Source organism: Phocoena phocoena, chromosome 8 (genome assembly GCF_963924675.1).
Source record: "Phocoena phocoena chromosome 8, mPhoPho1.1, whole genome shotgun sequence".
Classification (NCBI taxonomy): Eukaryota; Metazoa; Chordata; class Mammalia; order Artiodactyla; family Phocoenidae; genus Phocoena; species Phocoena phocoena.
In genome coordinates, this window is record NC_089226.1 from 102,044,991 (window position 1) to 102,069,236 (window position 24,246).

The 24,246-nt window shown below is 57.5% G+C and overlaps 2 protein-coding genes across 2 annotated transcripts in view; one reads left to right on the forward strand and one right to left on the reverse strand.

Annotated features, from left to right (window-relative positions):
- MACROD1 (mono-ADP ribosylhydrolase 1) overlaps window positions 1-24,246 on the reverse strand; it is a 151,234-nt gene that overhangs the window by 93,026 nt on the left and 33,962 nt on the right. The window lies entirely within an intron of this gene.
- FLRT1 (fibronectin leucine rich transmembrane protein 1) lies at window positions 15,013-17,037 on the forward strand. Its single transcript, XM_065882908.1, has one exon. The coding sequence runs from the start codon at window positions 15,013-15,015 to the stop codon at window positions 17,035-17,037; it is 2,025 nt and encodes a 674-aa protein (XP_065738980.1).

Genomic DNA, 24,246 nt, shown 5'->3' on the forward strand with positions numbered 1-24,246 from the left:
TGGTCCCCTCCCATGCACCCCGGTACCCTCCAATTCTCCACGAAGGTCTGGTCATGCCCCTTCCTGCCTGGGCACCCTCGCTGGCTGCCCACTGCCCTCAAAATGAAGACCAGGCCCCTCAGCAGAGCATTTGAAACTCCCCCTAAGAATCCCATCTCCCACTTCAGCTTAGATCATTGCCCTCCACTAACTCAGAGCTTTGGGACACCAACCTTCTCACTGCACCAAGCCCTCTCACCTCTGAGCCTTTGCATGTGCTGTTCCCTCAGCCTGAAACGCCCTTCCTGCCTAACCCCCTACCATGCTGACTCTGTTACAGGAGCAGTCCACACTCCCAAAAGGAAAAGCTCTCCCTGACCCATGGCCCTGGCCCCCAGCCCTCTGCATCCCGGATAGAGGGCACATGACTGTGGCAGCACCCGGGTCCACGCTGGCACGAGTGAGGAGTGAGTGACACACACACTGCAGTGCGGGAGAAGGGACAGGCCCTGTGGATGGCCGTCCTCATGGCAGGAAGTCAGCAGCCACGGAACAAACTCCAGCTTTGAGTCACAAAGAGCCTTTTCATCTCTAGAGGTCAGATACAGATGTTGACCTCAGCCTGGAAGTCTAAAATGAAAGAACACCCTGGGTCTCCTAGCTCGCGCCAGCTCTGACCTGCTTACAATGATCTAAACTCTGCCCTCTTTGCCACAGGGCAGCTCTGCCCATGGAGGGGGCAGGCATGTTGTTCATTTAAAACGCCACTCGGCTAAGTCACCAGCCATAAAGCCCACGTGGGTTTCCAGCAGCACATACAGGAATCTGATTAAGGACACACACATAAAATCCATCCCAAAGAGCCATAGGTTGGAAAGAAGCAGGAAGACTAATTGCTAATATAGGAATTAATATCAGTGAGTGTTGATCTTCAAGGCAGGTGGAAACTGTAAAGCTGCAGAGCGTTTCCACTTCAGGTGGAGGCCCTGGGGTCCAAGGTTGGGGTGGCCACCCTGAAAGATGGACGGGGGGACCCCGGCCACACCTGCACCACTCTAGCTTGCCATTGAACCCACGTGACTATTGTGATGTGGGAGTCTAGAGGACCCCAGAACCACAGCACAGTGTCACCTTCCCCAGAAAGCCCCCTGTGATCCAGGCACCCCCCCAACACACACCCAGGCGGGGCAAGGAGCGGCTTTTGGCTCTGCTAATGCCCTATGTGTGTCTCACACTGTGGCCTTCTGCAAACCAGTGGCCTCCCCTACTGGACCATGAGCTCCTAGAGGACAGAGGCTCCTCTTTAGGTCCCTGTGTCCTGCACAGTGGCGGGAGTGTGATGGGTCTCAATACACATTTGCCAGATAGATGGATGGATGGATGTAGAGATGGAAAAATAGATGGACAGATGGAAAGATGGACAGGTAGATGGGTGAGTGGAGAGATAGCGGGTGGGAGAGAGAGCTGTACAGACGGATGGATGGAGAGATGGACAGATGGATGGAAAGATGGATAGATGGATGGAGAGATAGATGGTTGATGGATGGATAGAAAGATGGATGAATGGATGGATAATTGCATGACAGGGACTCAGGAGAAACCCAAGGTCCCTGGGTGCATGGGCCTAAGGGCCACCTTGTGTTTCTGTTGCACTGAGACTTGGCATCCTGCAGGGAGAAGGAAACTGGCCCAGAGTTCAAGGTCCTCGCTGTCATGTAAGTCATACAAACTTGGACAAGTCTCCCCCTTCTCAGTGTCACTGCACCTGCGTGGTGTGGACAGTCCTCCCTGCCCCGCCAGCTGTGCTGGGTTGCCCCGAGGCTCAGGGGAAATGGCGAATTAGAAATGACCTGCAGAAGGATAAGGGACATTGTCCCCTTGTAAATGGCGTATATGTGCAGGCAGACAGATCTGGCCAAAATGCAGAGACTGCTATAGAGACGTGGGATTGTGCACTTGGCTCTCTTTCCCCCCTTTCAAATTTCTTTTAATACAGTTATGACGTTGTTATTTATAACAAAAAGTAAAATTGTGTAAGCGTCTCAAGTGCTTACAGATGGAAGCTTTTATTACGTTGACCCAAAAAACTGTTCTTTGGCCCTGGAACGCAGGGACAAGACCTACGGGAACAGGGGACGGCCGAGGCAAGGAGGGTGAGCAGAGGCTGTCCTGTGATCGGAGTGCCCAGAACTGGCCAAGGAGCGGCTCCAGCTTACTGAGACCCTGGGACCATGAAGATTCACTTTGTCCTTGGTCAACTCGACTGAGGACTTTGCTTGCACTGCGTGGCCTAGGCTTACTCGATCCAATACTGTGCCCGCTGGGGACTGCATGGCCCTGATGATAGGCGTGTGCCAGAAGGGCTCAGGAGGTATTCCGGGGCCCAGCGCATGCAGGTGGCTACAACAATCACAATCATGCACCCGTGTGGGGAAAGCGCTCTCACCTCACAAGCGCTGTGGCCAGGCTGCCCTTGGAGTACACACACCCCAGACACCCAAGAGGCAGCCGCTCACCCAGAAGCACTCAAGGAGCCCATATCCTCAGTGGGGCCTGGGGAGTGCAGTGCTGCCTGACTCCCAGGAGGACTACACTCAGGGAAGGGGGATGCAGGAGAGGGTTACCCAGAATGCACAAGGCTGGACAGGCCCACTGAGAGCCTTGCTTGGACCCTTGATTTTCTAAATGAGAAAGCAGAGTGGGGAGTTCACTGGGTGCATTTATTAAGCACCTACTGTGTGCAAGGCACTGACTCAGGCACTAGGGGATCAGCCTCAGGAGAGCGGATGTGGTCTCTTCCTTGAACCAGCAAGCTAATTCCTTTCAAGACATTATGTCATTGCCCTCACGGTTTGTGCAACCCTGCAGACAGAGAGGAGGTGAGGGGTGATGTTGGATGGACACTTGCAGGAGGGGGAACAGCATGGGGAAGGGCAGGGGCCAACTCGGGGCGCTAGGGGGAGGTGGTGGGAGTTGAGGCGGGGCGGTGGGGGAGGCGTCAGCCAGGGCCAGGCCTTGTGGGGCCTCGGAGGCTGCCGTAGGAGTGTCGCCTTCATCCTGAGGGCTGTGGGAAGGGCCTGACGCCAGCAGGATGCAGCTGCCTTCCTGGATTCATAATTTCGAAAGCAAAGCTCTGTAATGGGGGATCAGCCGGCCATGGCCAGCTGGAGCCTTGGCTCTGAGGACACTGCCACCAACCTCTCTAAATACGGAGGCCCAGCAGCCTCTGCCCCCACCCTCCAAGGTATAAACCAATTTCCTTGCCCCGGCCAGGGAGGCGGATGACCTCATTGGACGCTTTCCATCTCTCCCTTTCACAGAGAAATTACAATTTATAATTGGATGAAATCACGCGGGTGTAATAGCAATAAAAGCCGCGCTGGAGCCCAGCATTCACCTCTCCTGTGGGGACTCTGTCCTCATCTTCCCTCCTGTCCAACCCCCACCTGCCCCTTCCCAGGGAGCTGCACCCCACCTGCCTGCTCACACCTTGAGTGTTTCCCAGACCCTGGCCATTCAGGGGTGATGTCCCGTGGGCTCTTAAACCTTGCTGTTCCTTAACCCTCCTTGCTCCTGAGGAAGCTTGTCCTAAGACCTCCCCACTTCTCCCGTCAACCCGTCAGCCTCCACCTGCGCTCCCCCTGGCCAGCACCTGCCCCTCTTCCTACATGCGCTCCCTGCCGGGCTGGGCGCCCAGTGAGTGATGACCCCCGGGTCTGCGCTCTAGATTTGTTACGACGTGCACCCTAAACATCCTTGTTTTTATTTGTGACAGCCTCAGACAACACGCATTTCTCAAATCAGCCACCTTCGGCCCTACAAAGAAAAGTGCCCAGATGCAGCCGAGCCCATCTGGATCCAATTTCAAACCAGAGCTAACACTCTCAGATGTGTAATAAAAGCCCTTTTCCAAAGAGGGGCTCCTGCAGGGGGAACATGGACACCAGGGCGCTGTGGGCCTTCGACGCGCCATGCTAATGAGAGGCGACCCAGAGAGCCCAGGTTGTTTCGGATCCTGAGGAACAGCCAACCCTGCTCCCAGGTCTCTGGGGAAGGGGAAGGTGGCCGTGGAGGGCAGCCGGGCTGTGAAGCACTGACCCCGGCCTTGGTGGGGAGGCCAGGGATCCAGCTTCCCCGTTTCCCTGATGCTCCTGCTTCCCACGGTGGGGAAAGGCAGCACTTGTTCTGGAAGCCGAGGCCATGGTGGCCCAGTTGGATCCTTTGAATGACATGTAGCAAGAGGAGCAGGTGCTGGGGGAAGCAGAGCCGGCTCTGGGCCAGGCGGGCGGCCCCTGCACGGCCGGGAGCTCTCAGAACTTCATTTTTCTCTTCCCGGTCCTCCCACCCCCAGGAAAAGGGAAAGCAGGGAGCTGCGAGGAAGGATGCTCGGCATGGCCGGCTGTTTGTTATGTGGATTTGGAAAGAGAAGGGAGAAATCCCAGATCATGGGAAAGCGGCGTTCAAGAAAACAGGTTCCTGGGCTTCCCTGGTGGCGCAGTGGTTGAGATGCAGGGGACGCGGGTTCACGCCCCGGTCCGGGAAGACCCCACATGCCGCGGAGCAGCTGGGCCCGTAAGCCACGGCCGCTGAGCCTGCGCATCCGGAGCCTGTGCTCCGCAGCGGGAGAGGCCGCAACAGTGAGAGGCCCGCGTACCGCAAAAAAAAACAAAAAAAACCACAAAAAAAAACCAGGTTCCTGACGGAGGGGAGGAGAGGGGGCTGCAGCCCAGGCTGCCGGTCCCCGTGCGGCTCCTAATTTCCCTGGGCTTAATCACTTGTATTGCTTTTTGGCAGGTGAGGAGGCAGGGAGTGGGTGAGAAGGACTCTTCTTTGGACAGACGAGACCAGGGCTGAAGCAGGAATAACACGTCCCTCCATCTCCCCAGCAAGAAAGCCTTCCTACAAACAGAATCTGCCAAGCAAGACTGAGTGCGCCCCCTGCCCCGCCCAAACATCTTCCCAAAAGAGGGGCATGTGGGGCCTGACAGCTCAGCAGCGCATGTCAGCAGCTCCAGCCCCGCGGTGAACATCTGAACTCCTCAGCGGGGTAATGGACCCCCGCCTTCCCCCGGAGACACAGCCTGAGTGGCAGGAATACCGATTCTTTGGAGAGTGACTCCCTCTCAGCTCTGTCACGCAAGAACGCTCTCTGCACCAGAGCCCATTCTGCCAAGTGACTTAAAGGGATTAAAAACAAAACAAAACAAAACTTGGTAAAGAAAAAGGGGTAAAAGCCAGGCAGAAGCCTTTCAGAAGAGGTGGCGGCCAACAGACAAAAGGGCGGAAGTTGAAAGAGGGCAGGGAGGCCACCCTCCCCAAGGATGGGCGCCCGGCCCTAGGGCATGCCTGGAGAGCAGGGGCCCAGAATACCCTCAGGTCACGCACGGGAGCCCCGGGGCTGCGGGGGGCACCCCTGCAGGCCCCTCACGCAAACGCCTCATTCCAGGAGGAGAAGCCAGCAGTGCCGGCAGCCTAGGGCGCAGGAGATGCTACGCTGGATCCGCAGCCACGTCTGAACACGAGGAGCCCAGCAGAGCGAAGCACAGGGTCTCCTCCCTGAGCCCCGGGCACCCCCAGCACCACCCAACACCCCAGGTCTGTGGTCTGCACCCTGAGTGCCAAGGCTGGTGGGCTGGAATGTAAGCACGGCCCAGGCCCACCTCGACGGAAGCGCAGCACCCAGAGCTGCGGGCTGCCAGGCTGCAGCGAAGGAGGTAAGGCGGATGCAGATGGGCTCCGGTGGCCCAGGAAGGCCCAGGGGCTCCTCGTGCCCAGAGGGGGCACAGGACACATGGGGCCTGTCCTCTTCGGGCTGGGTTGGAGATCTGCAGCTCCACCCCACCGACCCCACACATGCAGCTGAAGCAACTGGGGGCATCTGCTTGCCAGGGGAGGGGTCCTTTGCTACCTGGCGGCCCTGTGCTGCTGGGCTCTGCCCCAGGGTGGGTGGACCCAGGATGTAAGGGAGTGACCTTTCCTGGAGGAAACTCCCGCCCCTCCCAGCCGTTGCCCCTTGGGGGAGGTCTCACTTTGAGCCCTTCTGAGTTCTGACCAGAGGGGGCAGCCGTGAGGCCTTGGAGAGGCAGGACCTTTGGTGAACTAGCCACTGGCCATGGCACCTGCTGCCCTCCAACTGGAGAGGGTCCACAAGTCCCCTCCATCCAAGGCCTTCCCCTGCCCTGGCCAGGAGAACCCAGGGTGGGGTTGATCCAAAGCCACCATCCAAGGCCTTGCACCTGCCGGCCCTTAGGCATCATCTGCTCTGGCCTCCAGTTCAGCCCTTTTGTTGGTGAGAGTGGCTTGATGGGGCCCAGAGATGGGCGGTTATTGCCCTAAGGTCACACAGTGGGCGGTGGCAGCGGTGGCGTGGTCTGGCTAGGTTTGTGGGGGGGTGGGGGGGACCTACTTCTTCTGGCTTCCCAGAGGCCAGGAGGGAGGGTTCATGCCTCCCCAAACACAAATCCCAGAAACCCCAGGCCACCTCTATCGGCAGCGCCCTGGGCAGGGCAGGGAAGCCCCAATTCATTACCAAGATGGAAAATGACAATCCCCCGCACTCTCCCCCAGTAGAGGGGCTGATTTATGACGGCGCCAGGGCCTGGGGCACGTGTCAGCGCTGCACTGCACGCACGCCGTCTGAGGGGGCATTAATAGCCGTGTTATTAGCCACCGGCGTGAAAGATGCCCTGCGGATCGGCTATTTACTGTTATTTATTATAACGGCGCACCAGCCCGGCAGCGGGGCCGTGAGGCGGCGTGAGCTCGCTGGAGCCCGAGCTCGGTCCCTGCCCAGCCGGCCTCCCTTCCTCCATCCTTACCTACCGCCCCATCACTTGCTCCTATTCTCCTCCCATCTCCTAGGAGAGACTGGTGGGTAATTCCTGGGGCTGAGGCCAAGCCAGAGGCAGGCAGCAGCAGGCCTGCACCCCAGATATTTATGGAGCATCTGCTCAGTGCTGGGCTCTGCCTCTGCTGAGCTTCCCTCCATCCCGAGGCAGGAAAACAAAGACCAGCTTACTGCGCTCTGGGGCCAGACAGAGGTTGGTTAGCACCCTGGCCCTCCAGCTGTGAGCAGTGTGACCTTGGGGACGTCCCTTCCCTCCCCTGAGTGTGCTCCCCTTTGTGCACTGGGGACACAGGCTCCGCAGGGCTGTGGCCAGCTGGAAAGGAGAGGCGTTTGTGTAGGGCTGAGCATGCAGCAGGGGCTCAGCTTTGCCGGCTACTGCTACTAGTGGACCGACCCCACAGGGCTAGAGGGGTCTGCAGACCTGCTGGTGGGTAGCCCCCATTAGATCCTGCTTGAGTTGGATACTGTCCACCATCATCCTCTCCATGCCAACCCTTTGGGAAAGGGTTTGAGAGTTCAGTGCCAGGGCCAGAGGAGGCAGGCAAGGGAGAGGGCTGTTCATGGCTGCTGGAGGGTTCTCTCTGCCCTGGAGCCATCCCTTCTCCTCTCTGGGCCTCAGTTTTTCCAGGGTCCTCTACCTCCCTGATTCCAGGGTCCTGAGGGTGAGTTCCACGCTTGTGCATATCTGCGGGGGTGGGAGGGAAGGGGCCATCTCTAAGAAGGTGGGGCCAGCCTCTGAGCCTGGAAGCAGACCTGCAGTTGGATAGGACCTGGTTGGCCAACCCATGTCAGAGCAGACGAGAGGAGACAGCCAGGGGTTTTCCCTGGGTTTGCTCCCTCGGGGCCTGGGGTGGCCCCACCAGGCAGCTGAGGAGGGCAGGTAAGACACCTGGGAAAGGAAAGCCTGGGTCTCCGTCCAGCTCCTCCACCACCTGCTGCACAATTCAGACCTACCCCTTTGCCTCTTTGGGAGGCTGTGGTGAGGGCACCTGTCATTATTACCTCCCAGCGTGGGGCTGACAGAGGGCCAGCCTCCCTCTTCTCTCCCACTGCCCTGTCCTGGCTTTCAGATTCTGGGGCCTCCCTTTTGGCATCCTCATTCATTCATTCATTCATACATTCATGCAACAGGTGTTTATGAACACCTCTGATGCCAGGCTCTATACTAGGCCAGTGAACGAGATAGAACATATTCTGACTCGTAGAAGTTTACATCCTAGTGGGAGGGCTTGACAATCAACTTGTGATAAACAACTGGGGGAGGGGAGGGATCGCCCCAAGAACAGGGCCTGCATGTGGGGGATGCCACACAGCTCCTAGGGGGAGCCCCAGCCGCGCCCAAGCCTCTGTCTTATGATCAATAAGCATCACCATTCCCAGTCTTTCCTGATCACCCGGCTCCTCTCCCAGCCCCTGGCTGTCAGGATCCCGCTGGCTGCTGAGAAACCCAGCAGTGCAGAGCTAGGGCCCCTGCCCTGTTCTCTGGGCTGCCCCCCACCCGGAATAACAGCCCTTAGGCCCTCCTCTTACCTTCTGAAAAACTCCTGACCTTTCCCTTTTCCTTCCCAGAAGGAATTAAGCCTCAGTCTAGGCAGCTTTACTAAAAATGCACACAGACAGACAGAAATATAGGTGCAGGAACATCTTATTAAATAATACAGAGAAAGAAAGAAACAAAATTGCATGTGTCTCCTTTCATCCCCCCCTCAACCCCTCCTGGCCCTGAATAGTTTAATATCGAACACTGTTATCAATATAATTAACCTCCTAAGACACAATTTTAAAGTCTTGTTTTTTAAAGCAATTTGCATTCTCTGAAGTTCAGGACATCCCGCCGCCCCGCACAGCCCAGAGGCCTACGCGGTGAGGTGAACTCCAGGTACATTTTTAGTGGATTTGCGTACCTGTCTGTAATTACCGCCAGTGATAACAGCTGATGCATAATGCATGCGGCATGAAATTAGAAAAATAATTAACTTTAGGTTTTAAAAGAATCCCACCCCCTTCCCCCATGCACTACAAGTTCTCAATGGCACCAGGAGCCGAGATCAGGAGCAAAGTTGTGCCACGCAGGGCTGGAAGGGTCTTGAGGTCATGGCATCCTGCCTGAAGACGGGGCCGCCAGTGGGCCTAGACAGGGCTGGGCAGGAGCAGGCCCGGGCCTTCTGCCTGAACGAGGGTGGGCTCGGAAAAGGCCCACTCACACAAAAGTCGCAAGTCCCCCTCCTGCCTGCAGTTCACATCTCCTGGACCTGCAGCAGGCCCTCTGCTCAACCCCCAGAGCAGTAGATAGTTTATGGGCCCATTTTACAGATGAAGGCCTGAGACCCAAGGCCACTCTTGGTTTGTGGAGCAGCAGAACTGATCCCAGGCAGGCCTTCCCAGGGAAGAGGCTTCCTAGAGGGGAGCTCTCCCCAGGCCCCCGTGAGCACCAGGAGGTAAAGGCTGGCCCCCTGCCTCTAGGCCCTCCTCCCTCCATGTTGCTTGTAGCTGAGCCCTGAGAGATAGCGTCAGCTGGTGGAGGAGAAAAATGCGGGGTCCCTCATTGCTTTAAACAAAGGTTTGCTGAGGACCCATCACAGGTATGGAGGTGACCCTGCTCTGGTGGAGCTCTCAGCCCAGTGGGGAGGTTACTGCTTCCTGTGGGGCAGGGGTCCTCCTGGAGCTGAGAAACTGCTTCCGCCCCCAGTCTGCCCTGCACACCTCACTCCTGCCTCGGGCCCTGCTCTGCCAGTAAGGACCCGAGGGCCTGGCAAGGTTTAGGGAAAACACAATGAATTCTTCCTGCTGAAGGGTGGGACTGGGAGGGTGCAGAGAAAGGGGGAGGGGGAGGGGCTTCCCTCTGTCTGAGCTGGGGCCCCCTTGCCCACTCGTGTCTGCCCTCCCTCTTTCTGAAGTTCAGCCAAGACAGGTGGGTGGCTGCCCTGAGTGGGTCATAGGAGGACCTTGGGGTCCCTCCCAGGGACAGGGTGGGGCAGCCCTTCTTTCCAAAACCTCCAGGCCTGTGCCAGGCACTTCACACAACCCCTCCCTTGTCATCCTCCCAGAAGAGTGGGGTTCTCAGCAACACGTTACAGACGAGGAAACCGAGGCCCAGAGAGCGTCACTGGAGGTCACACAGCTGAGGACTGGTGAGGTCAGATTCAAACCTAGCCCTGGTGTCTTCTCCCCGCTTCTAGTCTACACGCCTCCTTCTTGGGGTCAGTGCCACCTGGAATTCTCTGATTCCCATAGTGGGGACGGTACTTCGGGGGTCGCAGCATCAGGACATCCTCACATGAGCTGCCTTCATTGGCAAACGGGGAGGAAGGCCAGGACTGGGAGGCAGGGGGAGGCCTATCCAGACTTCCCTCTACTGCCTGGGATGCCCAGCTCCCTCCTGCCACAGGCCCCCACCCCTGCTCAGCCCCTGGTGCGTCATGTCTAACTGTGCCCCCATCCCCAGAGCCTGTGGCGGTAGATGCCCTCTCCTATCCAGCGTGCCAGGGCCTGTGCTGGGCCTGGGGTCCTGCAGCTGCCCCCCTGCCCTCACTCTGACTCCCCAAGAAGACCCCCCCAGAGGGCCGTGGGTCTCTGGCAGCCCCAGCTTCATGGGATTTGGAAAAGACAACGGGGCAGAGCGCCGGGAGGCCAGGCGTCTCCAACAGGGAGGCACCTCCATCCAGTTGGCAGGTACTTACAGATATTACTCAGGTCCGACTACCACCAGTCAAGTGGGTATGGGAAGCAGAGCCAGACACAACTTGGGAGGCTTCATGGAGGGGGCGTCCAAGCTGAGGCCTGGGGGGTGAGCAGAAGCTGGCCTGGCGAAGCTTGAGTGGGGAAGGTGTGTAGGCGTTCAAGAAGCAGGAACAGCATGTGCAAAGGCCCAGAGGCAGCACAAGGGAGAGCAGGCTTAGGGTCAGTGTTTCTACCCTAGCTTGGGGGGACAGGGCTGAGGATGCACAGTTTGAGGTTGGGGAGACCCAGCATCACAGCAATGAAAGGGAGTCTCTGCCAGGAAGCAGCTTGGCCTACAGCCTCCCAGTCTACCCTGGAGGCACAGCAGGGGCAGGAGAGTAAAGAAAGGGCCTCTGGATTGCAGAGGAGAGAGACAAGCAGTTAACACAGAGGCTAGACCGGTATGCCTGGAGCAGTCAGAGAATTACAGCAGCTTTTAAACCTCATGCACTTACAAGGGTGTACTTTGCAGGTATTACCTCACTGAATGCTCAGTAGTGAGCTCCCCTCTAAGGGGAACTTGATGGCTACATTTATAGATAAGGAAACTAAAGCTCAGAGAGGGCAAGTAACTTGCTCAGGATCTCACAGCCAGGAAGAGGGAGAGAGGCAGTGCTCGAACCCAGGTGTCTCTGTCCAAATGGCAGGAGCTAGCGACTGATAGAAAATGCCAAGAATGACGCCCCAGGTCACCTCTCAGCTAATGGGGGTCTGGATACCTCTAGTCTGAGCCATCTCACTGCTCTCCTCCCCCACTTCCATCGCACGCCAAGGATCCGGCTGTCAGTCATAGAGCTGGCAGGTCATAACTCACACCATGCTGAAGTCTGAGGGATTCTCGCAACAACGAAAAGTAAAAGACGGGCGATTTACCGGGTTTCATTTGATGGCCACATAAACCATCAAACACAAAACAAGGGAATAAAAGGGCCTCGTGGCACCCGGGCAATTAAAGGGCTCCTCAGGCAAGGCACGCTGTCTTCCTTCCCACCCCAGGCCCCTCCCTGCCTTCCTGGAGCCAGGGCTCAGCAACCGGAGGCCTTGGGGAAGGGGGTGGCAGGGGAGACTCAGCCAAGATGGATGAGGGCCGCAGACAGGGGAAGAGAAAGGCCTTGGGTCCCTGCCTCCCAAATGCTTCTTGGTTATCCATCAGGCATCTCTGAAAGGTGTAATTTAGACTCTATTACGATGCCGGGGCATCTGGAGGCTGAGGGCTATGGCCACGTGCTGAGCGGGCACCGGGGACTGATGTTCATGCCAGAGAAGGCGGTCTGGCCTCGCCTTTAGCCTTAACAAGTCTGCCCCCTGCTCAGGGCGCTGCTCCGGAATCTGTGAGCCCAGGGGCCAACAGCATCCCTTGCGCCAGGACTCAGAGGAGGGTGTGCGTCCTCTGGCCAGATGCTAGGGGCCTGGGCAGAGGTGCTCCTGGGCTCAGACCTGACCCCTGAGACCGAGGCAAGGTGGCCTTGAGAAGGCCTGAGCCTTCCTGTCCCCAGCACCTGCCCTGGCCCTGCCTCTTTGCTCATAAGCATCTTGAGACAGGACCTCCAGGCTCCATAACCGTCATGGCTCTGGCTTTGTGCAGAGGAAGGGACAGATGTGCAGCTGGAAACCTGGGCTGGCTGTGACCTTGAACGGGCCCCTCACCTCTCTGACCCTCAGGCTGCTGAGCTGTAAAATGGGACCGAGGACCTGTGTGCATGTGACAGGTGGGGGCAGATGCAAACGTACCTGTGAGGGCGCTGGGCAGGGCCTGGCCAGAGGCTGCCCCTCATGCCTGGGTTTATCCCTGTCCAAACCCACTGAGAGCCGGGAACACATGTGAGGGAAGCAAAGACCAACTCCAAGTCCCAAGCGGCAGGGGTGTGAGTGGGGTCATGACCCACAGACTAGGGACAACCTCCAAAGAAGCATGAGGAGTAAGTAGGTAAATGTCCTCAGCCCCTCAGGCCAGCGGCGGCGGCTGGGAGGGGGCTTGAGCTGGCTTCGGAGGCCCAGAGTGTTGGTCACAGTCTCACCAGTCCCCCTTCCTCCCAGCTTCCCTCGGGACCTCATCCCCCTCTGGCTCCTTGCGCAGACCCCGTGCACCCTTCCCCCTCACCCTCACTTGCTTCCAGCCAGGTGTCCTCGGCTGGCCCTCCACCTGCCTTCGGTCCACCTCACGGATAAAGCTTCATTCCGCTAACAGGCCCTGAGCAGAGTTAGTGCGTTAGCCACGGGCAGAGCCTGAGCTCCCTCCAGAAGGCCTTGGAGCTGCCGGCAGCCTGGGCAAAGGCCCCTGTAATGCAAATGGGGCAAGAGTTGAGGGGTCGGCAGGGAGCAGGGCAGAGGCATTCGCGCCTTGCCTGGCCCCTCAGCCGCCTCCCTTCTGTCCTTGGGTGGTCACTGATGGCAAGCCACACCAGGCCTACACGACCCACAGTCCCTGCCCTCAAGCACCCGAAATTTAGTCACTAGTCACTAAATAGTGCAACCTTCAGCCCACAGAGATGGGCACGAGATGCATGCGGCACCCCAAGCCTAGTGGTCAAGATCCTGGCTCAGGTTTCTCTTCACCACTTATCAAGTGATCTCGAGCAAGTTAACACCTCCGAGCTTCAGTTTTTTCATCTGTTCAATGGGAATGAAAAGGGAACTGACCTGACATTTGCTGGAAGGATTAAATGACTTAAATATTCATAAAATTCTAGGTGAGACCTTTATTATAGTGTGAGCTACCATCCCACTAGAATAGAATCCCAAGTGGCTAGAACACAGGTTGGCACATGGTAGGTGCTCAATAAAGACATGTTGAACGGCTGGATGGACAGATGCATGGATGGATAAGTGAGTGGGTGGGTGGATGGATGGACGGATGGATGGGTGAGTGGGTGGATGGGTGAGTAGATGGATGGATAGATAGGTAAATAGGTGAGAGGGTGGGTGGATGAGTGGATGGATGGATGGATGAATGGATGATGGAAGGATGGATGGATGAGTGGGTAGATGGATAGATGGATGGGTAAATAGGTGGATGGGTGGAGAGATGGGTGGATGGATGGACAGATGGATGGATGGAGCAGAGGGAAGCTCTGTATGGCATGAGGAAGACCTAGCAGAGGAGGAGACGTTTGAGCATGCTCCTGGAGGGTGATGAGCAGTTTGCTAGACGGAGGGGAGCAGTCCAGGAACGGAGAGGGACAGAAGGAAGAAGGGTTTGAACTGGTTGAGAAATGGAGACACAGGGTCCCTGGGTGATGGGAGTGAGGGCCCCACCATCTCATTCAGTGAGTGGGTCCCAATTCTGCTCTGCACACCGGGGCTGCCCTCCAGGCTGCGGGCTCAGCTCAGGCTCCCAGAGGCCACTGTGTCTCACGCTGAAAAGCGTTTGTGAACCTGGAGTTATAAAGCAGACCTTTGCCGGCTGCATGAACACCACTTCCCCACTGAGGTTGAAAGATAATTTCTCTTTAATTGATTTTTTTTTTTACCACTATGAACAGTAACGTAATACGAGAAAAATCTACACTGCAATTTTTCCATTTGTGAAAACCAAAATTACACCTTGCAGACAATTCCCTCGGAGTGTGGACCCCTCCCTCCTTTTATTTGTTTCATGTCTTTAAATGCAAGAAAACAGATATATATATTTTTTAAAATAGCTGAAAATTTCGTGATTTAGGAAGGGGGCAGAGTATGGAATAATTTCTCACGTTACATGGAACACAGTAGGAAGGGCACCGCTGAGAGAAAGCGATTTCTGTAGAGCCACGGGAAAGCAGTTCTGTTGACACCTACTCTTCTGTCTATAAGATGCACAAGTGACAAACAGGACGTGTTGTTTTAACACCAGACGATGAAGCGCCCCACTTTCCCCTGCTCGCCAGTGAGGACACTGGCAGATTCTTTTTGCAGGTTCTAGTGACGCCCCTCCCCCACCTCGAGCTCACAGGCCTCGCAGAAACAAGCTTTCCCTTCAGTCCCTGGTTCCAAGCCAGAGAGGGAAACGAGATCCCTGTTCCAATGAGAAATGGTGGCTCCAAATCCACCCCATCAACACTGCGCAGCCACTTTCAGCATCAGCCACAAAGACTGGCTCAGTGTGGGCTCCTGAAAGGAGACTGAACCTGCAGCCCGGCTCCCAGTAAAGTAACGTCACGAGGCCCACGGCCACAGTCCAGGAGGGCCAAGGCCACATCTGTCTTGTTCACGGGCAGCATCTTTGCTCCCGCTGAGATTAACATTAGCCAATGCCATTAGAGGCTGACCTCAGCCCGAGCTATCACCTGTGATGTAAACTTTGGCGTTTGGAAGGGCCACGGGGCATGCACCTCGAGGCCTGACCTCTGCCCCGTGGCCTCGACTGCAGCCACCCCTCAGCGGCAGGTGGGTGGACACCCAACCCACTCTCACCGCACATGTCTTGTGCTCCTTGCAGGTGTAGAGGCTGCAAGTCAAGCGGGGCCTGGCTCCCCCAGCTGTCCACCATGGTGGTGGCACACCCCACTGCCACCGCCACCACCACGCCCACTGCCACCGTCACGGCCACCGTCGTGATGACCACAGCCACCATGGACCTGCGGGACTGGCTTTTCCTCTGCTATGGGCTCATCGCCTTCCTGACGGAGGTCATCGACAGCACCACGTGCCCCTCCGTGTGCCGCTGCGACAACGGCTTCATCTACTGCAACGACCGGGGGCTCACCTCCATCCCCGCCGACATCCCCGACGACGCCACCACCCTCTACCTGCAGAACAACCAGATCAACAATGCCGGCATCCCCCAGGACCTCAAGACCAAGGTCAACGTGCAGGTCATCTACCTATACGAGAACGACCTGGACGAGTTCCCTGTCAACCTGCCCCGCTCCCTGCGGGAGCTGCACCTGCAGGACAACAACGTGCGCACCATCGCCCGGGACTCGCTGGCCCGCATCCCGCTGCTGGAGAAGCTGCACCTGGATGACAACTCCGTGTCCACCGTCAGCATAGAGGAGGACGCCTTCGCCGACAGCAAGCAGCTCAAGCTGCTCTTCCTGAGCAGGAACCACCTGAGCAGCATCCCCTCGGGGCTGCCCCGCACGCTGGAGGAGCTGCGGCTGGATGACAACCGTATCTCCACCATCCCACTGCACGCCTTCAAGGGCCTCAGCAGCCTGCGGCGCCTGGTGCTAGACGGCAACCTGCTGGCCAACCAGCGCATCGCCGACGACACCTTCAGCCGCCTGCAGAACCTGACCGAGCTCTCGCTGGTGCGCAACTCGCTGGCCGCCCCGCCCCTCAACCTGCCCAGCGCCCGCCTGCAGAAGCTCTACCTGCAGGACAACGCCATCAGCCACGTGCCCTACAACACGCTGGCCAAGATGCGCGAGCTGGAGCGCCTGGACCTGTCCAACAACAACCTGACCACGCTGCCCCGCGGCCTGTTCGATGACCTGCAGAACCTGGCCCAGCTGCTGCTCCGGAACAACCCCTGGTTCTGCGGCTGTAACCTCCTGTGGCTGCGGGACTGGGTGAAGGCACGGGCGGCCGTGGTCAACGTGCGAGGCCTCATGTGCCAGGGCCCCGAGAAGGTCCGGGGCATGGCCATCAAAGACATCACCAGCGAGATGGACGAATGTCTCGAGGCGGGGGTGCAGGGCGGAGCGGCCAACGCCGCCGCCAAGACCACGGCCAGTGACCACACTTCTGCCACCACGCCCCAGGGCTCGCTCTTCACCCTCAAGGCTAAGAGGCCGGGGCTGCGCCTCCCTGACTCCAGCCTCGACTACCCCATGGCCACGGGCGATAGCGCCAAGACCCTGGTCATCCACGTGAAGCCCCTGACGGCCGACTCCATCCGCATCACGTGGAAGGCCACGCTCCCCGCCTCCTCCTTCCGGCTCAGCTGGCTGCGCCTGGGCCACAGCCCAGCCGTGGGCTCCATCACGGAGACTCTGGTGCAGGGGGACAAGACAGAGTACCTGCTGACGGCCCTGGAGCCCAAGTCCACCTATATCATCTGCATGGTCACCATGGAGACCGGCAACACCTACGTGGCCGACGAGACGCCTGTGTGTGCCAAGGCGGAGACGGCCGACAGCTACGGCCCCACCACCACGCTCAACCAGGAGCAGAACGCCGACCCCACGGCGGGGCTGCCCGTGGCGGGCATCGTCGGTGGTGCCGTGGCCCTCGTCTTCCTCTTCCTGGTCCTGGGGACCATCTGCTGCTACGTGCACCGGGCCAGCGAGCTGCTGACCCGGGAGCGGGCCTACAACCGTGGCACCCGGAAAAAGGACGACTACCTGGAGTCGGGGACCAAGAAGGATAACTCCATCCTGGAAATCCGCGGCCCCGGGGTGCAGAGGCTGCCCGTCAACCCTTACCACAGCAAGGACGAGTACGTGCTCCACACCATCTTCCCCTCCAACGGCAGCAGCCTCTGCAAGGGCACGCACACCCTCGGCTACGGCGCCACGCGGGGCTACCGGGACGGCGGCATCCCTGACGTAGACTACTCCTACACGTGATGCCAGCACCCGGCTCCTGCCTCCTCCTGGTGTGGCGACTGTGTGGCTTTGACCAGCCTGCTGCCATCGGACAGAACAAGGAAAAGAAATTCCATGATGACTTTCCCATCAGAGAGCAGAGTTTGGGGAGGGTTGACAATTTCGTAGAACACAACAGTGAAAAAAATAATTTTTTTTAAAGAATAGAAGGCAGGAGGGGGATTTGACATTGATGAAGACATAATTTATACCAAATTATGCCAGGTGGGGAGGAAAAGACTAAAAATAATATCGCAGGAAGGGTTGGATTGGGGCTCTTATTTTTCCTGAACTGGAAAGATACTACCTGTGCACCGTCTGTGTATGCCTCATGCTCTGTGCAGGGCCGTCACAAAGGAACCATTAGAGAAGCAGCCAACACGCGCAGCCCCCATGCAGCTCTCACTGCCGGCTGCTCACTGGCGACGACACGATGGAAGGTCTTCAGGCTCCTCACAAAGGAGAGGGGAAGAAAAGATGTTTTGCTGTGGAGATATTGTCCTGGTTCTTTCCATGCCATTTCCCTTACAGATTTGCAGAAATAGCGCATCTTTCACTGCATTCTTTGAACGACGATGTAGCTGATTAAAAAACAAACTTTCTTTTTCCCATACTGAAGCCCTCCTCAATTCCATGCACCATAGTCCATGGAAGCACCAGGGAAGCTGTGGCTGTTCCAGCGCTTGGAGGTGCATCTATCTACCTGTTTATCTTTATGTCGTGTCTCTATCTACAGATGGGTAGATAGAGCCACATATACAGTCCTCACAGTACTTCTTGGGTCAGTTCGTACAATTTCTTGAGACAATAGAGTCACGAAAATGTTGCTTTCTCCTAGAAATCATTGAGTAAGTAGACAAAGTGTGTTGGGGATGGGAGTGGGGTGGGGGATAATGCTGTTCCTAAAGGCGGAGGCGTGTCTGTCCTGGCTGGGTGGCTGGGAGACCCTGGGCAGGGGGTGTTTTCAGTTCAGTCAGTCCTATCTCAGGTTGGCCAGAGCTGGGCCAAGCTCCTTTCTGATACAGAGAAGAGCTTTCTTTGACTTCCAGTATCCTCACCTCTCTCCCCCTACACCCCCACAAATGCAATCACCTCAGCAGCTACTTCCTGAGCATTTACTCTGTGCAAAGTGCTTCCTCCAGAGACAGGTAATTGGTGCAGAGACTTTTTTTTTTTTTTTAATATCAGCTGATCAGACCTAATGGTTTCCATGGCTGCTCAAACAAAGCCCAGAAAAAGACATGAAAATTCTCAGAAAAGCCCTAGGAGACGGCACACCCCCCAACCCCAGAATGCAGAACACCACACTGTGCCCACCCCTGGGATGCCGCTCTGAAGAGGGAAGACCAGATCTCTCTAAAAATGCCAGCCTCCAAAAGGGTAGTGACTGGAGCCCTCAGAAGAGTTAAGATCTTTTTTTTCCTCCCTCTGGAATCAATGTTGCCATCATTTATCAACTGACAGTGCTGTTTGGTGAGCCATGAGATTAAAACGATGATGAAATAATGACAGCAAATCTGGAAAGAAGAGAGGAGTGGTGCCTGGGGTTCTGATATCTCCCACATTCCAGCACTCGGGGAACTCGGGTCACCATCTGTCAAGGTGCCAGTTGTCCTGCGCCCAGGAAGGGCAATGTCAAAGGAGAGACGCTGTTCTGAGGGCAGGGAGGATGAGAAGGGGTCCAGCTCCAGGCCGTGGTGTTTTCAGAAGGCCTTGACTGCTTTGACAAAAGCCAAAGAAAGGAAGAGAAAGATGAACAGCAGTCACAGGGCTGCTGTGACAGGCCCGAGGTCCAGCCATTTGCTGGACCTGAAAAGATGCCATTGGCCCCTCAGTGAAGAGGCTGGGCTTGAAAGAAATGGACACAACAACTACGTGAGCGAGGTGGAGAAGAGGCGCGGCTCTCATTGCCAGGCTGGATGGATGGTCTCACCAAGGGGGGAACCCCAATCCCCAGCTCCAGGGAGAGGCCGAGGGTCATGGACACATTTCATTCTAGACTCAAGCTTTTTCCCTTTTCCCACCTGAAGCATTTTCTCATACAATGAAGTCAGGAGAGAAATGTTTCCAAGGCTGGGACCGTGCTTCCAAGGCTGGGACTGTGTAAAGGTCACATCCGTGTCAAGTTCGCCCTCCCTTTGGCACCCCCCAGACACAGGCGCATTCCCCGCGGCCCAGGGAGGAGCAGAGGGGCCTCACTAGCAGCATCCAGGAGGAGAGGGTGCACGAGGGTGTGGGGCACTGGCTGGGGGTCAGAAGTTCAAGGTCTCTGCTGGTTCTGAAATGCAGTTTCCTTCCCAAGGTACCACCCCTGTCTTTGGCCAGTGTTCCAGGAAAATCGGTCCCAGCCTCCCCACTTCCAACCCCCAACCCCTGCTGCCAACATGCTTGGTCCCCTGCTCTCACTCTTCATCCTCCTATCTCTTCTCCCGGAGCCAGGCGGGAGGTCAGATCATCCCCTTAGAGGCTAAGAAGGCATTTGGGGAACAGCAGGTGGCCCTATACAGGGAGGGCTACAGGGGAGACCTTGCAGCTCTGAGAGCCTGCCTGTGCCAGCAGCGCCCTCCAGGCCAGGCCTGGGTGATGAACTTTCCTGCCCCGTAGCACAAAGCAGGCCCAGGCCTGCCTGGGCCCGAGGACACATCAGTCTCCTGCTCCCGCCTCTTGTACTAAGGGGGCTTGGGCCCCACCTCACACCAGGGGGAAACCCGGCCCTGCCTGCCTTGCCGCAGGCCTCCTCCTGCTGGTGTAAGTGCTGAAGATAGCGGAGACTCAGCCCAGCCAGGGCCCGGGGGCCCCCCTCTCATCTTTTCTGCCCTCAGCATCCCAACATCTTTCCAGCATCCTTTCTAAGAACAAGCTTCCAACTGTCTGCTGTCTCACGGCCCCCCAAGCCAGGGATGGGGCCTGAAGCCAGGTCCGCTCTGAAACCCCATCTCTTCCTGGTCCAGCCCCTCTGAGCCAGCCATGCAACATAATGAGAGAGGATGTTCCAGGGCACCCAGCCTCCTCCACCCCCTAGAAGCACGTGAGGACACAGGGCTTGGGCCACCACTTCTGTCTAGAATCTCCCTCCTGTGGGCGGCCGACCTGACCCTTGCAGCCTCTAACTAGCCAGAACAACCTCATTGACCTCAGCGTTGATGAGTGTATTTTGTGGCATTTAAGGCAGGTTTCAAGTTAAAAAAAAAAAAAAAAAATCATGACACTTCTTTGGTTAAGTGGTTTACCCTTTGTGGTAATTAGATGTAGTGATTGGAATCTCTTTTCTATTACATGGCAATTTTCCTTTAAATTTCCCCTGAAAAAAAAAAAAAAAAAAAAAAAAAAGGAAAGAAGGCAGCAGGGCCAGGCGAGTCATTTGCATTTTGCGAATGAGGCCTCTTGTAAGCTCAGCTCAGGCGTGGGGCCCAACGTATGGAATGCTTAAGAGATTACTAAGAATAAAAGCTATTAATTAGTCATATACTCAATTCCGCAGACACGATGCGCATCAAAAGCTTCTTTTCTTCCCTTTTCTCCTTCCCTCTTCCTGCGGCCTCCCACGGAAGCCTCCATCTTCTCTAAATTGGCTCCTGCTTCCTGGACCACCTCCCGTTAACATGGCGGCTGCGTGGCCGACTAGGGGGCCTCTGGGGTTTGGGGGTAGGAGCTGGGGCACCGGCTCCCTCCCGCTCTGGGTGACGCTGGCAGGGGAGGTGACAGTGGCTGGGGGACCCAGGCTTCCCCACCCGAAGTCCGAAGCTTACGCCTGCCTGTGCCTCTTCCTTCCTCAATGGGCACCGGGCCTCCTCCCCCCTCCCCTAGGGGTCCAGGGAAGCCCACCAGCCCCAGCAAGGAGTAGAGTAAGAAAGGTCAGGGAGAGCTTCTAGGGAGATGCAGGGAAAGCAGGTTTTGCGAATCCACAGCCTCTGCCTCTGTTTCCCCTTCTGTAATGCAGGGGTGGGCTGAGGCCGGGTCTAGCTTCACCCAGAAAAGATGGGGGCTCCAGAAGCCAAATGGGGGCTCCCCCACCATCTGCTGATTCTGGAAGGTTCTGGTTGGCCCAAGGCAGGTGACGGAGGCCCAGAGTGACAGGGACAGGACAGGTGAGGGATCCTGGGGATCTGAGGGAGCTGACTGGGCAACGTGCCAGGACTGCATCTGAGCATCCCTCCTTCACCCCCTCAGAGCTGTGGAGTAAGGGGAGGACACCGCCACCCCCTCCAATGGCAGCTCAAGTCCCAAAGCCAACCCACTCCAGAAATCTGCTTCTAGCTGAACGTGCCAGGGAGGACGGGGCTTCTGAGCCTCGCACTTATGAAAAATACAACAAGGAAAATTGGATGCGGCAGACAGGGAGCGATGGAGCTGGGAAGGCAACCAGGAGGGAGCTGGGGCATTTTCCGGAAGGAGGGGCCTCGGGGCGCATGGCAGCCTGAGCCCCAAGGGCCAGACCGCACTCTCAGGGCCACGGCTCAGGCGGGGTCAGCTGGGGGTGTCCCCTGCGCCCATGTCCCCCAGCACTCAGATCAGTGCGGGTGACAGGCAGCGGATGCCTGGCTCTGGGCCTGCGCCAGGGTGAATGCTAGCAGGCAATTCACAGCCCTGCACAGGCCTTCTAGAATCAGACAGAGGAGGCATCTTTCTTCTTAAGGAGGGATAAAGGCTCAAAAATGAAAATCATCACCGGTCACAAGCAAGCGAGTCTGCCAAATTGATTAGGAGAGACTAAACCCCTTGGAGGTGAAGGGAAAGGGGTATTTTTTGCATTTTTTGAACCTGTCCCCAGTGGCCAAAGGCAAAGCAGGGATTCTTCTGGGCCTGGCTGGTGGGGAGCTGGGGTCTCTGAAGGCTGACACCACGCGTGCCCCAGCGCTGGCTCCGGATATGCTGGCTGGACAGAGCCTGGGCTCGAGCTCGGGGTGGGGCGGGTGGGGAAGCAGTTCTGCCTCCATCGAGTGCCGTGCGCAGCCCCTGGGACGAGGTGGGGGGGTTACGTGGCCCACACAGGTCACTCAGAAGCTGCCGTGGCCCGCAGGCAGAGGCCCTGGCCCACAGGCAGAGTCTCTGCCCCTGCCCTCCAGATTCCATCTGCCTTCGGGGTGAAAAGCTAGGGGAAGTGGCTGGGCTAGTCCCTTCGTGAGTAGGACTCTAAAGCCATGAGTCCTTCTGCTTCCTTTCTGTTCCAGGGTGGGTCTGTCTCTGATCCATTCCCTGCAGCCAGTGAAAGGGAAATGGGGCCAACGGTAAAGGGAAAACTGAAGTCAGGGAAGAGAAATCTGGCCCAGCAAAAAGAATCAGGCAGTGAGCTCTTTGTCACTGGCCACATTCAAGCACTTGATGGGGAGGTGGCAGCTGTTAAGACAATGCCTGGTTCTTTGAGGAGAAGATCCTGGTTCCCACTCTCACTTTACCATCCCTGAGGACCTTTTAAGGAAGATATCGAGAGACTGCTCAAAACGACCAGTGTCCCCTGAAAATAGCAGGTCAGGGCCATCTCACAGCCAGGCCACCCAGCCCCATCAAAGAGTCGCTTTTGCCACCAGACAGCCTGCAAAATCCCCATCCTCAGTGTCTAAGAGGCGCTGGGAGAGGAAGTTCAGACACGCGCTGCCCCATCTAGGAGTCTGGACAGGCAGGGAGCGCAGAGGGTGACCCACCACCTGCGCTGGCTCTCTTGGGGCCGCTAGGGGGCCACCTCCCAGGCACTGCAGCTCCCGGTCCCAGGCTGCCTCCCGGCCATCCTCGGTGCCAGGACCCGCGCCCCCCTGAGCTCCCACCACCATCCCACTAGCTGTTCTCCCAACAGCATGCTCACAGCTGCCGGCTTAATACACCCGTCCCAGCCAGTGTGACGGCTGCGTGGGGCACTTTTCACTCTACAATTTTTAAGCATTTACCATTTCTTTTGAAATGTTCCAAGTAGTTGCCTGAAATATCCACATTCGCTTCTTTAAAAACACTCAGGAAGCTTCCCTTGCCTCTTGATTCTCCCTCCCTTTACTTCCTCCCTCCCTTTGCATTTTTTTCTTTTTTTTTGGCGGTACGCGGGTCTCTCACCGCTGTGGCCTCTCCCGTCGCGGAGCACAGGCTCCGGACGCGCAGGCTCAGCGGCCGTGGCTCACGGGCCCAGCCGCTCCGCGGCATGTGGGATCTTCCCGGACCGGGGCACGAACCCGTGTCCCCTGCATCAGCCGGCGGACTCTCAACCACTGCGCCACCAGGGAAGCCCTCCCTTTGCATTTTTAACCCAATGTTTTTCTCTAGTTTCGGAAATTCTATTATCACTGGGGTCAGGCCCATTTTTCTCACATTAATATGATTTCCAGGATTGCCCAAGACCCCACCCCACCTCCCATGCTGCAGGGGCAAAGCCCACCTTTCCCCACGTCTCCCCTGGGGACACCATGCCCGGGCAGATCTTCAGCCGGTGGGTGGGCAGCTGCTGCCTTGCTCCCCGCTGGAGAGGCTGGCAGGCCAGGGGCTTTCTGACACCACTGCCACTGCCCCTCCCACTTGTGCTGAGGGCACAGGGGGTCCTGTGGGGGGCTAACCCGGCCCCCACTTCCTGGCAAAGCCAGTCCCTGAGGCACTGTGGCCATCGGAGCCACCACGGTGCCATGGCCCCTGTCCTTCCCACTCCCACCCACGCCACCCCCCACCTGAAGGCCCAAAAGTCCAAGCCCGGAGGGTCCTTGCAGGAACGTCTTTCCTGTCACCGCCCCTAAATCTCTTTTACAGCAGTCAGGGTTGACGGCCGCTGGCTCGGGCAAGATGCCGGGTCCCTGCGCTCCTCGGCGCTGGGTCACTGAGGCCCAGCACAGCGCGGGGCACACAGGGGTGTCACTCATCTCTTCCTCCCTCCTCTCTTGTCCCTGGGGCTCAGTGCAAAGGGCCCAGGCGGGTGTGTTGGCAGAGGCCTTCCTCTCATCCTGCACCCACCCTGCTGGCAGCCTGGCCCCAGGAGGGGCTCCTTCTCCCTGAAGCATCTCACTCCACCCTCCCTCAGACCCGCGATCACCAGCTGTGAGCCTGATGGGGAAATCCAGGCGCTTGGCGAGATCTGGCCGCCAGCCGGGGTGACCCGGTTCCCCCTCTCCGAGCCAAGCCTCAGGTGGGTGACGAGGGGGGCAGAGAACTGGGTGCCCCACCCCCCCGTGTCTGACGCTTCTGTCGAGAGTCCCCGCACCCGAGCCGCCCACCTGGAGG